Source organism: Microcaecilia unicolor, chromosome 1, assembly GCF_901765095.1.
Source record: "Microcaecilia unicolor chromosome 1, aMicUni1.1, whole genome shotgun sequence".
Classification (NCBI taxonomy): Eukaryota; Metazoa; Chordata; class Amphibia; order Gymnophiona; family Siphonopidae; genus Microcaecilia; species Microcaecilia unicolor.
Genome location: NC_044031.1, coordinates 566499582 through 566513273, shown reverse-complemented (window position 1 = coordinate 566513273; position 13692 = coordinate 566499582). Strand labels below are relative to the sequence as shown.

At 37.7% G+C, this 13692-nt stretch overlaps 1 protein-coding gene across 1 annotated transcript in view; it reads left to right on the top strand.

Moving 5' to 3' along the window:
- CSMD3 (CUB and Sushi multiple domains 3) overlaps positions 1-13692 on the top strand; it is a 2043988-nt gene that overhangs the window by 1307440 nt on the left and 722856 nt on the right. Inside the window, exon 29 of the mRNA XM_030189879.1 lies at positions 3226-3364. Coding sequence (XP_030045739.1) covers positions 3226-3364 — 139 coding nt within the window. The remainder of the gene's footprint in view (positions 1-3225; positions 3365-13692) is intronic.

Here is a 13692-nt window from a genome sequence, read left to right as displayed (position 1 = left end):
CATTTAGGTGCATCCATTTACACCTGCCATAGAGCAAGTATAATTAATTGTGCCTAAATTTAGACATCTAATTGCTGACATAACCTAGTATTCTATAACAATGAGGCAAATTTGCCATTATCTTCAACAAGGCCTACAAAGAGAACCCATAACCTACAAAACCACCGCAGCAATCTACTCAGTTATTAAAACACACTTCTTAACTATCCTGCCTAACACCTTCCTTCTCTCCTCCCTTACTTAATCTTTGTACATTACTAATTGTATCTGATATCCTAGAATGACTATGTCATAACAAAACTCTGTAAGCCACATTGAGCCTGCAAATAGGTGGGAAAATGTGGGATACAAATACAATAAATAATAATAATTATTATTATTATTATTATTATAGAATACTAGCTTAATGCCTACATTTTGAGCGTCTTAACTTTTAATGCCCTTTATAAAATTGTTATCTTATTGCATAGAACACACCTTTATCATGTAGTAAGTGCAGATAAACTTACTACCTCCTATTGGTGGAAAGGGACTTGATATACCACCTCTCTGTAGTTTTGCAACTACATTCAAAGCGATTTACATAGTATATTCAGGTACTTATTTGTACTTGGGGTAATGGAGGGTTAAGTGACTTGTGTCATAAGGAGTTGTAGTGGGAATCAAACCCAGTTCACCAAGATCAAAGTCCACTGCACTAACCACTAAGCTACAAGTTTTTCCACAGTGTCTGTATTAGTGATAGTGTGCCCATACCCCACCACATAGCAGGTTATAGAATTAGTGCATGCTGTAATATAAGCATAATACCATGGCCATGCACTAACAGTTACCATATGCTAATTCATGCAATATCTGCCTAGTGCCCTTTTGTAAAAGAGCCCCTAATTTACTCAACACCTCTTAATCACTGGAACTTCTTTATTTAAACATTAAGTAGATTGATGGCAGTTGCTTTATTTTTTTTTTCTATTGCCAAAAATGGACATGCAGCAAAATAAAAATTGGCACGTGTCCATTTTGGGTCTGAGACCTTACTGCCACCCATTGACTTAGCGGTAAGGTCTCACGCGATAACTGTGCGGTAATCGTCTATAAAATTATTTTCCGGTGCGCATAGTGCACTTGTGTAAAAAATAAAATTACCATCTAGGCCACATGGTAGCTGGGCGGTAGCTCCAAAATGATGTGCGTAGGACACGTATATGTGCCTAAGCGGCTTATTAAAAGGGCCCCCATGTATTTGAACTCAATCAGGCTGAAATTTGGCTTGGTTGAGTTTAACTTTGAATTGTTAAACAACTGCAATATTTGATAGGCTCTGAATTTCAACTAAGGGACCATTTTATTAAAGTGCAGTAAAGTTTTATTTATTTATATGTTATGTTTGTACCCCACATTTTCCCACCTATTTGCAGGATCAATGTGGCTTACATAGTACCGTAAAGGCGTTCGCCAGTCAAATACAGGTTATATTGTAGTCAAAGTGAGGTAGTTGTGTATGAGGCACCGTGATGATGGAAGGGATGAAGATTGTATATTATCCAGTACGATCATTAGTTATGTTGTGCTGCTGGGTGTGGGGATTTACATTGGATCAGTGAGGTAAGCCTTTTTGAAGAGGGTGGTTTTTAGTGATTTCCTCAAGTTTAGATGGTCATAGATTGTTTTCACAGCTTTTGGTAGTCCATTCCATAGTTGTGCGCTTAGGTAGGAGAAGCTGGATGCATAAGTTATTTTGTATTTTAGTCCTTTGCAATTTGGGTAATGTAGGTTTAGGTATGATCGTGATGATCCGATTCTGTTTCTGGTAGGTAGATCTATGAGGTCTGTCATGTATCCTGGGACTACGCCGTAGATAATTTTGCACTTGCCATGTGGTAAATGCAAAAGTTAAGTGCCAAAATGGGAGTGAAATAGCAGTTAGGTGTCAAAGATGTACACTTAGGCACTATTGTATATCTTGACACCTAGGGGCCCTGTTTACTAAGCTGCGCCAAGTGCAGGCTAGCGTTTTTAGCGTGTGCTAATGATTAGCAAATGCTAACTGCTAGCTCACCCATATGGATGACTAGCATTTAGCATGCGCTAAAAATGCTAGTGCACCTTAGTAAATAGGGCCCTAAGTGTTCTAGCTCATAACTGTAAAGGGCTGTTCCCATGGGAGGAACATGGGTGGGTCATGGGCATTCTGACTCTTTAAGTGCATGCTTTATTGAATACTGTGAGTTAGGCATCTAACTTCTGCATTTAGGTGCATCCATTTACACCTGCCATAGAGCAAGTATAATTAATTGTGCCTAAATTTAGACATCTAATTGCTGACATAACCTAGTATTCTATAACAATGAGGCAAATTTGCCATTATCTTCAACAAGGCCTACAAAGAGAACCCATAACCTACAAAACCACCGCAGCAATCTACTCAGTTATTAAAACACACTTCTTAACTATCCTGCCTAACACCTTCCTTCTCTCCTCCCTTACTTAATCTTTGTACATTACTAATTGTATCTGATATCCTAGAATGACTATGTCATAACAAAACTCTGTAAGCCACATTGAGCCTGCAAATAGGTGGGAAAATGTGGGATACAAATACAATAAATAATAATTATTATTATTATTATTATTATTATAGAATACTAGCTTAATGCCTACATTTTGAGCGTCTTAACTTTTAATGCCCTTTATAAAATTGTTATCTTATTGCATAGAACACACCTTTATCATGTAGTAAGTGCAGATAAACTTACTACCTCCTATTGGTGGAAAGGGACTTGATATACCACCTCTCTGTAGTTTTGCAACTACATTCAAAGCGATTTACATAGTATATTCAGGTACTTATTTGTACTTGGGGTAATGGAGGGTTAAGTGACTTGTGTCATAAGGAGTTGTAGTGGGAATCAAACCCAGTTCACCAAGATCAAAGTCCACTGCACTAACCACTAAGCTACAAGTTTTTCCACAGTGTCTGTATTAGTGATAGTGTGCCCATACCCCACCACATAGCAGGTTATAGAATTAGTGCATGCTGTAATATAAGCATAATACCATGGCCATGCACTAACAGTTACCATATGCTAATTCATGCAATATCTGCCTAGTGCCCTTTTGTAAAAGAGCCCCTAATTTACTCAACACCTCTTAATCACTGGAACTTCTTTATTTAAACATTAAGTAGATTGATGGCAGTTGCTTTATTTTTTTTTTCTATTGCAGCACCCTGTGGAGGCAACTTGACTGGTTCTTCAGGTTTTATTCTCTCACCAAATTTTCCTCATCCATATCCACATAGCAGAGACTGTGACTGGATGATAACTGTGAATACTGATTATGTTATATCGCTGGCATTTATCAGGTAAATTGCAAACTATTTAATATTGCTTAAAGAAAATAAGACACATTTTAACTAGTAAGTAACTTCTGAAGAAGAGTCCTGTGAGATCTCAAAACCCCGTGTTGTTAAGTAACATTTTTGTGTATTATTTATTATTTATTTATTAGGATTTGTTTACCGCCTTTTTGAAGAAATTCAATGAAGGTGGTGTAGAATAAGAATAAATTAAACATGAGCAATAGACAATTACAGCAGTAAAAACATTCAACTAACAATACAAAGTGTGGCATAGTACAATATTTACAATGCCAACACAGTATGTAAAATAACATTTTAATTGACAGTGTAGGGTATAAGCAAGGATGGAACATATAGATAGGTAAGAGAGTAAGAAGAGTTTGAAAGTAAGTTTGTTCTTTAAAAAGTATCACAGCATATAAAGACTGCATCAGAACTTACTACTTTGAATAAAACATTTCTGCCTCAAGGGAGATATTTATTAAACTGTGCTTGAGCTTCTAGTTTGGGTTTAGCATGTAGCTGATGGTGCAGCAGCAGCAGTCAATACCACTTCATTCTGCCTATATGGAGTGATCCCCCTTATATTGTACATTAACCCCTAGAGGTAGTGCTGTGAGACTACCACTAGGGGTCAAATGCAACATTTTGAATCCAGAGTAGTGCCAGTGCAGGACTGGAGGGAAACTACTACTCCCAAGGCCCACTAGATCAGAGTTTCCCAAGTCGGTCCTAGTGTACCCACTTGCCATTCAGGTTTTCAGGATATCCACAATGAATATACATGAAAGAGATTTGCATAAGATGGAAGCAGTTTATGGAAATAAATCTCATGCATATTCATTGTGGATATTTTGACTGGCAAGGGGGTACTCCAGGACCAACTTGGGAAACACTGCACTAGACTACTGGAGAAGCACTTGGGTGAGTCTCAAGGGGATCAAGAGGAAGATCAGGGCATGGGGAGGGTTTGATTTGAGGGATATTTCTTTGGAAGGGCATGAACTTTGAGGCATTTGCCTACAGGAATGTTCTTGATCTTGGTAGGCTTCAATGTTGGGGAGGGGGAGGCTTTAACAGGGAGGTTTAATGTGTGTATGTGGGAGGGGGGGGATACTTTCCATGGAGTCTTGTGTTAAGAAGTTTTGACTGGGATACTGATTGGGGTTCACATTGTGCCCTGTGGCACCTCAGGATTGTGGGTATACACAAGGATCCATGTTACCTGCCTTGGCCGATAGCACAGATGTGCTGTATAGTAAAGATAAATATTGGGTTTGAATTATAAAAACTCAAATGGTGATCATATGAATTTGTGAAAAAAATCCCTAAAACATCTCTAAATCCACATGTAGTACAATGTTACATTATTGACTAAAGCAATTATCCTTATTAAACTTTACTTTTCTCCCTAAGGAGGACAATTAGGCTATATGCCTAGCCTAGCCCTTTTCCTGTGGATGAAGGAACTAGACATGGTTGGTTGAATGTCAGTTGGGGAGAGTCTTGTGAAGGGCTTGCCTCATACGCAACTGAATTTAAAATCTGATTGGTCCTTAAATCAGATTTGCAGGTTGATTAATCCACAGAGGATCATGGGTGCTGGGTGCCAATTTTGCAGATATATGTAAAGAAGGAATAAGTAGGTTAGGCGCCTCTTTTTCATCCCATGTTTAACCAGCATCTTACTGGAATTATGAGAACAATAAGAGGTAATATCAGTCCCAAGGAACAAGCAGTCAAGTCAGCATCATTATGTGCTCTTCAGGACCTGAGTAACTTGTCTCAGAGGGGGTAAATGGGAGAGTGGGACACTCTAGTCTTATGTGAGGTATTGCGGATGGAGGACCAGCCAGTGATCAGGGAGAAGGAAAGGCTTCTTGGTATGGAACATTGATGTCTGGAGTGGTGAAATTCCTTTTGCAGGGGAACCTTTACTAGGGGTGACATTATACATGCAGTAAATTCTATTGGATCTATGTCGGGAGTGGTGGTAATATGGATGTAGGAGGCAGGTGTGGAGATTGGGACATGTGATGACATCACTGGGAACAGAGCTTGGGGGAACTATCACTAAGGGCAGTACGAATCAGAAGGAGGGACTCATGCAGGTAGAGAATGTAGAGACCAATCATGTAGCCTACAAGAAAGGTAGGAGACACAATGGACTCAGGGATTGAATAGCTGGAGCAGAAGATGAGAATGCTGGGTAGCTGCTTGAGCACTAAAATGAAAGGAAGCAATAACTAACAAAGCAAGGGTTTGGGGGCCTACTCATATGCCTGTGAGTGAGTTGTCATCAGTGGTAGTTCTCACTTGATCAAAGGTAGGTGGCTGGGCATAGCAAAGTTCATAAAACTCTATTTTATTTATTTTTTATTTATTAGTGAACTGCTGCAGAATTGACAATTTTTTAATGGTGATATTATCTGATTAATCTCTTCATGAATTGTCTTGCAGTTTTATGAAAAGATTAATCAAATAATAGAAAAGGAGAGGCAATAGAGGTCCGTAGATCACAGCAATCAAAGAAGAGAGTGGATCTCAGTCAATGTTCAGAAACCACAAAACTTTATTAAAAATAACTCAATGTGGTCACGTTTTGCCTCCCAAGAGGCTGTGTTAGGGGATTTACTTTACATTGAAAGTCACACATACAATCAAAAATAAATATTACAAATCATAAAAAGTATCTTTCATATTTATATCACAAATTAGTTACTGTTAAAACATATATATCATTTTAATATTCAGATAAATAAAACATACTAGTATTAGTACAGCTTAAAACATAATTATCAATCTTAAAAACAACATTCAAACACACAGAATTTTTTTCTAAAAATAGACAGCTTTAAAAGGGGCACATACCTACTAGGGTCCCTATGGGCACATCTACTTAGTAGTAGTTATCATCAGGCGGCACTGAATCACTCTCTAAAAAAAACAAGCACATAAAAATACTATCATAACTAACCCTTATCCAAAGTGAATAGTAATAAAAAATACCAAGATTGAAGTAACCTAACTTACCAACTGTTACACAAAATGCTTGATAAAGTTTCAAAAAACAAAGCTGCTCCTCTTTCTAGCAAACTAAGGGGACCTTTTACTAAAGGGTTGGCATGCAGCAGTGCAGCACATGCCATTTCTGGTGCTACAAAAATATTACCTATTTTTGTAGCACCAGTGCTTATACGGTGCTAATCGAGCAGCACTGCATACTGCCCAGTTATCGCTGGGTTAGCGTGGGAGCCCTCAGTGTTTACCACCAGCTGATTTCTACCCTGACCTATTAAAAAAAACAAACCTTTGTTTTCCCTATCTATCTATCTATCTATCTATCTATCTATCTATCTATCTATCTATCTATCTATAAGCTCACAGAGGCATATGCATGCATAAATAACCTTTTCTGTCGTTCAGTTTGAGAAATTATGTAATACATATTTTTTCCTGTTACAGGATGTTTCAATTATTTTATTTTCTTATTGACACAGCACACTGAGCATTTACCACATGGAAAATATCCCTTTACAAATGTTGACGGTGCTAACATATTTCGTAAATTCACACTTTGTTTATATCACTACCTTCAATGACAGGCTATGTTAACTATTTGTGCTGGAAATTACTGATTAAGTACTACTATTAATTAATGGAGGAACAGACCAGTAGTCAATCGATTCTCGTCAGTTGACAGAGTAAAAGCAATTTGATTTATAACCATCACAAGTCAAAAATTTCTTCCTTCTTTGCTTTATTATTAATCCTTTTGAATATTTTAAAAGTTTTTTTTAATTTTAACTAATAATGTCCTTCATTCTTCAAATATATTTATATAGATTGTATAACTAAAAATGATGGATATAGCAAAAACTTAGCTGTCCCTCGGACTTTTTATTCCATCGGCTTCATTTCCTCATTTATATGCAATTATTTGATCTTTATTATTACATCCCTCTTTTGTTTGAATTAGATAGCAATGCTTTCTCAAGATCTTAATAATATCATTGGACTACAGACACTTTTTCATTAACACCCAAATGGTATATATTGTAATTATTTAACCTTTTAATTTTGTAGTTATGTGGATAGTAATTAATGATGTATAAATTGATGTAAATAGGTGTTTTGGAAGTTTTGGTTTTATTTGAATATGATTGAGATAGAAAATGTATGAATAACCCTTTGACCTTTAGTTACACCTCATATAAGCTTCCTAGCAACAAGTTTGAGTGATTAATGTGCTAGAAGGAGGAGAAGCTTTGCTTTTTGAAACTTTGATTATCAACAATTTGTGCAACAGCTGGTAAGTTAGGTTACTCTAATCTTAGTATTTTTTATTACTATCCACTTTGCATAAGAATTTTGGTTAGTTACTACTACTACTACTACTACTACTTAACATTTCTAGAGCGCTACTAGGGTTACGCAGCACTGTACAGTTTAACAAAGAAGGACAGTCCCTGCTCAAAGGAGCTTACAATCTAAAGGACGAAATGTCAAGTTGGGGCAGTCTAGATTTCCTGAAGAGAGGTATAGTGGTTAGGTGCCGAAGGCGACATTGAAGAGGTGAGCTTTGAGTAAGAATTTGAAGATGGACAAGGAGGGGGCCTGGAGTATGGGCTCAGGGAGTTTATTCCAAGCATGGGGTGATGCAAGGCAGAAAGGGCGAAGCCTAGAGTTGGCGGTGGTGGAGAAGGGTACTGGAAGGAGGGATGTGTCTTGAGAGCAGAGGTTACGGGTAGGAATGTAAGGGGAGATGAGGGTAGAGAGGTAAGGAGGGGCTGTAGATTGAGTGCATTTATAGGTTAGTAGGAGAAGCTTGAACTGTATGCGGTACCTGATCGGAAGCCAGTGAAATGACTTGAGGAGAGGGGTGATATGAGTATATCGGTCCAGGCGGAAGATAAGACATGCAGCAGAGTTCTGAACGGACTGAAGGGGGGATAGATGGCTAAGTGGGAGGCCAGTGAGGAGTAGGTTGCAGTAGTCAAGGTGAGAGGTAATGAGAGAGTGGATGAGAGTTTGGGTGGTGTGCTCAGTTATGATATGTTATGATAGTTATGACAGTTATGATAGTATTTTATTTTATTATGTGTTTTTTGCAGTGAGTGATTCAGTGCTGCTAGATGCTAACCACTGCTAGGTGTATATGCCCATAGGGACCTTAGTAGGTATGTGCCCCTTTTAAAGTTGTCTTTTTTTTAAAAGAAAAATTCTGTTTGTTTGAAAACTGTTTTTAAGGTTGATAATTATGTTTTTAAGTTATACTGATACCATTATGTTTTATTTATTATCTGAATATTAAAATGATACATATGTTTTTAACAGTAACAATTTCTGATATAAATATGAGAGATACTTTTTATGATTTGTAACAGTTATTTTGATTTTATGTGTGCCTTTCAGTGTAAAGTAAATCCCCTAACATAGCCTCTTGTGAGGTGAAACATAGCCACATTGGGCTATTTTTAATAAAGTTTTGTGGTTTCTGAACATTGACTAAGATCCATTCTCTTCTTTGATTGCTAAGATCTATGGGCATCTATTGCCTTTCCTTTTCTGGATTGGGCTATGAAAAGATTGACAGATATTCATGAAACATCTTTTGAAACGAAAACTTCTTAAAACTATTATATCCATATGCATATATTTATGCCCTTCCTTTCAGATTCTGCCTTTTCTGTTTCTCTCCTCTTTTCTATCTCTCCCTCCTGTCTTGTTAACATGTTGTGTCCCTCAAGGGGCTGCACTAGAAAGGAACGGAAAACAAAAATGAGAATGTCATAATGCTCTTGTATCACTCCATTGTGCAACTACACCTCAAAGTCTGTGTGGAATTCTGGTCACCGCATCTCAAAAACAGATATAGTGGAATTAGAAGGGCAACAAAAATGATAAACAGGATGAGGAAAGGCTAATGTGGCTAGGGCTCTTCAACTTGGAGAACAGACATTGAGGGGAGATATCATAGAAGTCTATAAAATACTGAGCAGAGTGGAATGGGTAGACGTGACTCACTTGTTTACCGTTTCCAAAAATACTAGGACTAGGAGCATGCATTAAAGCTACTAAGTAGTAAATTTAAAACAAACCGAAGAAAATATTTTTTCACTCAATGTGTAATTAAACTCTGGAAATTGTTGACAGAGAATGTAGTTAAAGCAGTTAGCAAGGTTTAAGAAAGTATGGATAATTTTCTTATAGAAAGTCCAAAAGTCATTATTAAAGTGGACTTGAGAAAATCCTCTTCTTATTTTTATAGGATAAGCAGCATAAAATCTGTTTTATTCTTTTAGGTTCTTGCCAGGTACTTGTGACCTAGTTTGGCTTCTGTTGTAAAACAGAATACTGGGCTTGATGGACCTTCAGTCTGTCCTAGTATGGCAACGCATATTTTTCATAGTCCGCTTGACAGCCTTATCCAGTCTTATTCCATCTCTGATTACTTCTATGCTGATGATATCCTGCTAATTATATATCATTCTTCTTGTACCTGTGATCTTCATTCATGCCTATACTTGGTCTCTAATTAGCTTCATACACATCATGTCATTCTTAATCCCTCTAATACTATTGCATCCTGAATTACCAACCATCTGTTGCAACTCTCACTAACATCATTAACTCCCCAATTGCTCTGGCTGACTCATTTAAATACCTAGGTGTACATTTCTGCTATCAGAGTTCCAAATCTTGCTTTTCTGCTTTACAACAGATTCAGTCTATTTGCAGTTACATTGATGACTCATCATGTTTAACACTATTGTGTTCTGTAGTAGGAAGTAGTCTTGACTATTTAACATTACATCTGCAGATCTCACTTCTACTCTTCTTAAAAGACTACAATCTATACAAAATATGGCCATCAGAGTTTTGACCCATGCTCGACGATTTGATCACATCACTCCTTTTCTGCTGCATCATCCTTGGCTATCAGTTTACTGTAGAATCCATTACAAAATTCTGACTTTGATCCATAAAGCACTTCACACTGAGATACCTACCTATTTGGCTTCAGTGATCATTCCCTATGCCTTTTCTAGAACCCGTCACTCTGTATCTGATCACTGTCATTCCATTCCCTCCATCTCATGCTATATTGCTCTAGTTCTCTGGAACTGTCTCCTTCAAGCTCTCCTTGCTGAACCCTCCTATTGAAAGTTTAGATCTGCCTTAAAAATGCAGCTTTTCTCTCTAGCTTTTCTGGGTTCTAGTGGCTGCCCAGGATGGTAAGTGACCCCCTCCCCCGATATTCAAAAGCATTTAACTGGCCAGGATTGGCACCTAGCCGGTTATATACCCCATAACCGACTATCCGGCGATATTCAGCAGGAGATAGCTGGCTATCTCCCGCTGACTATCACCGGTTTGTAGCTAGCAGACAGCTGGTTATATGGGCCTACATAATCGGCTATCCACTGATTTTCAGCCCCACTTTAGTGGGTATATTTGGATGCTTGAACATAAGGGATATCTTTGGCCAGTTAGAAGATAACTGGTTAAGTCTGAATATCAACATAGCCGGTTACCTTCTAACCAGTCAAAAATAATCTGGATATTGAAATCTGGTCAGACGAAACAGCCGACATTGAATATCTGGGTTTAGTTGTGACCACATGAGTTATCCAGGCTAGCTTCCGCAATCTGAATATTGGCCCCTGCATGTATTGACTGCTGTTTTGTTCTCCCCTCCTGCTCCTTTGCTGTTCTTTTTTCTTAGCTTCCTTCTATCCTATTCATGATGTAGTTCATTTCCATTTCCAAATTTGTAGCATTATGTTGTAAACTGCTTTGATTATTCCCACTGAAAGGTGGTATATCAAATCTAATTAAACATTAAACATTCCTTTCCTGTAAGGTTTTCTCTTTTGCATAAAGTCATACTGTGCATAATTTCATTGTTCTTGTCTTGGAAGAAATTAGGCCATCATTATTTCCTGAGTTTTAAAGAGAATTCTGCTTGAATTTGGGTTAATTTGGCTTTTTTGAGTAAAATAAAATTTGCATACATCACTCTAGCAGCAGGATGGGGCAATGTAGTCTTTTACACTGAGTACTACACATATGATTATCTGCCTTTTTGTGAGAAGTGATATGTGTGCACCCAGGGGCTGAGCTTTTAGGCCATGAGTATTAGTGATATGCAAGGCAACATTTTTTGTTCCACTTCTATTGGTTAAATTATCCATTTGTTTTGTTTTTGGATTCTGAATAATTTGGATTGTTTCACTCCATTAAAGTCAATGTGACAAGTAATTTTGTGTGTAACAATGGAGTTTCCATTTGTTTTTAATAAAGCTTGTTTAAAACTTACTAGCAGGTATCTGCTATGTTAACTACAGCATTCCAAGGCACTAAGGGGCCCTTTTATTAAGCTGTGTTAGGTGTTAATGAATGTCTAACACAGCAAAAGATTAAGTACTATGAGACACATGTAGGCATCAGGGCTGGTTTTAGGCAGACTGGGACCCAGGGCAGAAATTAAGGAGGGAGGCTCCTCCCCCAATCTAGAACAAACCAGTCTGTTGAACTTGGGGACTATATTTTTACAGTAATCCATACATTTTTCATTATCCATTTAAATAGGGTCAGTGCAAGAATATTGTATGCTAGGTGAACCTTAAGCTTTTTATTTTCTTAAATTAACTTCAAGGCCTTTCTCCCCTACCACTTTTGAGAATTTGAACATTAAACAGATCATAATAATCACTTGAATAATATTCCTCCCATAATGAAAAAAATATCCCAGTAGAAACAGGAATGGAAGGGCAGCTGTTCATTTTTGGCAGAATCATCTAATGTGACATAAAAAAGGCCAAAGAACTAAAAAGAGAGTAGAGTACATCAAAGGTTGGCATGATCATTTTAAGGTCAAGGTGCTTTATTCTTGATATACCGCTAAGGGTGTACCATCATAGTGGTGTAAAATATCACAACATTAGTAGTAGAGTTCATATTAATACAAGAGATCTAGGAAAGGAACTCCAATAATCATAGAAAAGAAAAGAAAACACACACCAACAGGCTAGGGTACACAATCACATCTTCATCAACTGATGAGAAAAACTAGGACAAAGTGGGGAAAGGGGCTGAGGGGAAAAATAGCAGAGAACCAAAAAATTCACAGCAAAATCCCATATGCTTGCCTCAGTAAATAAGTTTTCAGAGCTGCCTTAAACTCTGAGTGTGATCGTATATGAACAGCTTAGGACATTAATACTAGAAGGGAAAACAAAAAAAAAATGTAATGGCTTTTTTTCTTTTGAGAAGAAAACACCCCATTAGAAAGAAAAAGGTAGCAAAGCAACAAGATCATACCAGACATCAGCAATTAAAGTGACAATAGCAACAATACAAAGGGGAGTAGCACTTATCCAAGATAACAATTTAGGCAATGGCAGAGCCAGGAACAAGATATAAACCTTCACAAAGATATAAACAGGATAGAGTTGGTCCAAAAGGTGGCTACTAAAATGGTCAGTAGCCTTCATCTTAAAGCATATGGGGACAGACTTAAAGATCTCAATATGTATACTTTGGATGAAAGGCAGGCGAGGAGAGATATGATAGAGGTATTTAAATACTTATGTGGCATAAATGCATAGGAGATGAGCCTCTTTTAATTGAAAGGAAGCTCTTGAATGAAGGAGCATACATCAAAGGTGAAAGGGGATAGACTCAGAAGTAACCTGAGGAAATACTTCTTCGTTGAAAGGGCAGTGAATTCATGGAATGGCCTCCTGGTGGAAGTGGTGGAATGAAAACAGTATCTGAAATCAAGAGAGCTTGGGACAAATACATAGGGTCTCTAAGGAAGTGATAGGGAGAGTAGATGGCATGAATGGGCAGATTGGATGGCCCATATGGTCTTTATCTACTTACATTTTCCTGTGTTTCTAAGATGGGTAGACAGGGACATAGGTAGCAATTCAAAAACAGAGAGGAGCACAAGAGGAGGAAGACTTTCTTTCTTCATGTTTTCATATGTGTGGCTAACAAAATCCATTGGAACCAAAATGTTTCATGGAACTGGAGAAGACAGGATTTGACACAGAATAAGTGGGAAACTACAGGCCAATAAGCCCTACTTTGGCAGTCAGAAAACTAATGGAGATGCTGTTGAAGGAAAGGATAGTGAATATCCTAGAATCTAATGGGTTACAAGATCTGAGATAACATAGTTTTACCAACCTAAAATCATACCAAACCAGTTTGACTGATTTCTTTCACTGGATGACCAAAGAATTGAATTGAGTATGCACACACTAAGGGGGGGGGGGGGGGGGGATTCATCAAGCAGTTATAGGGCCTTAATGTGCACT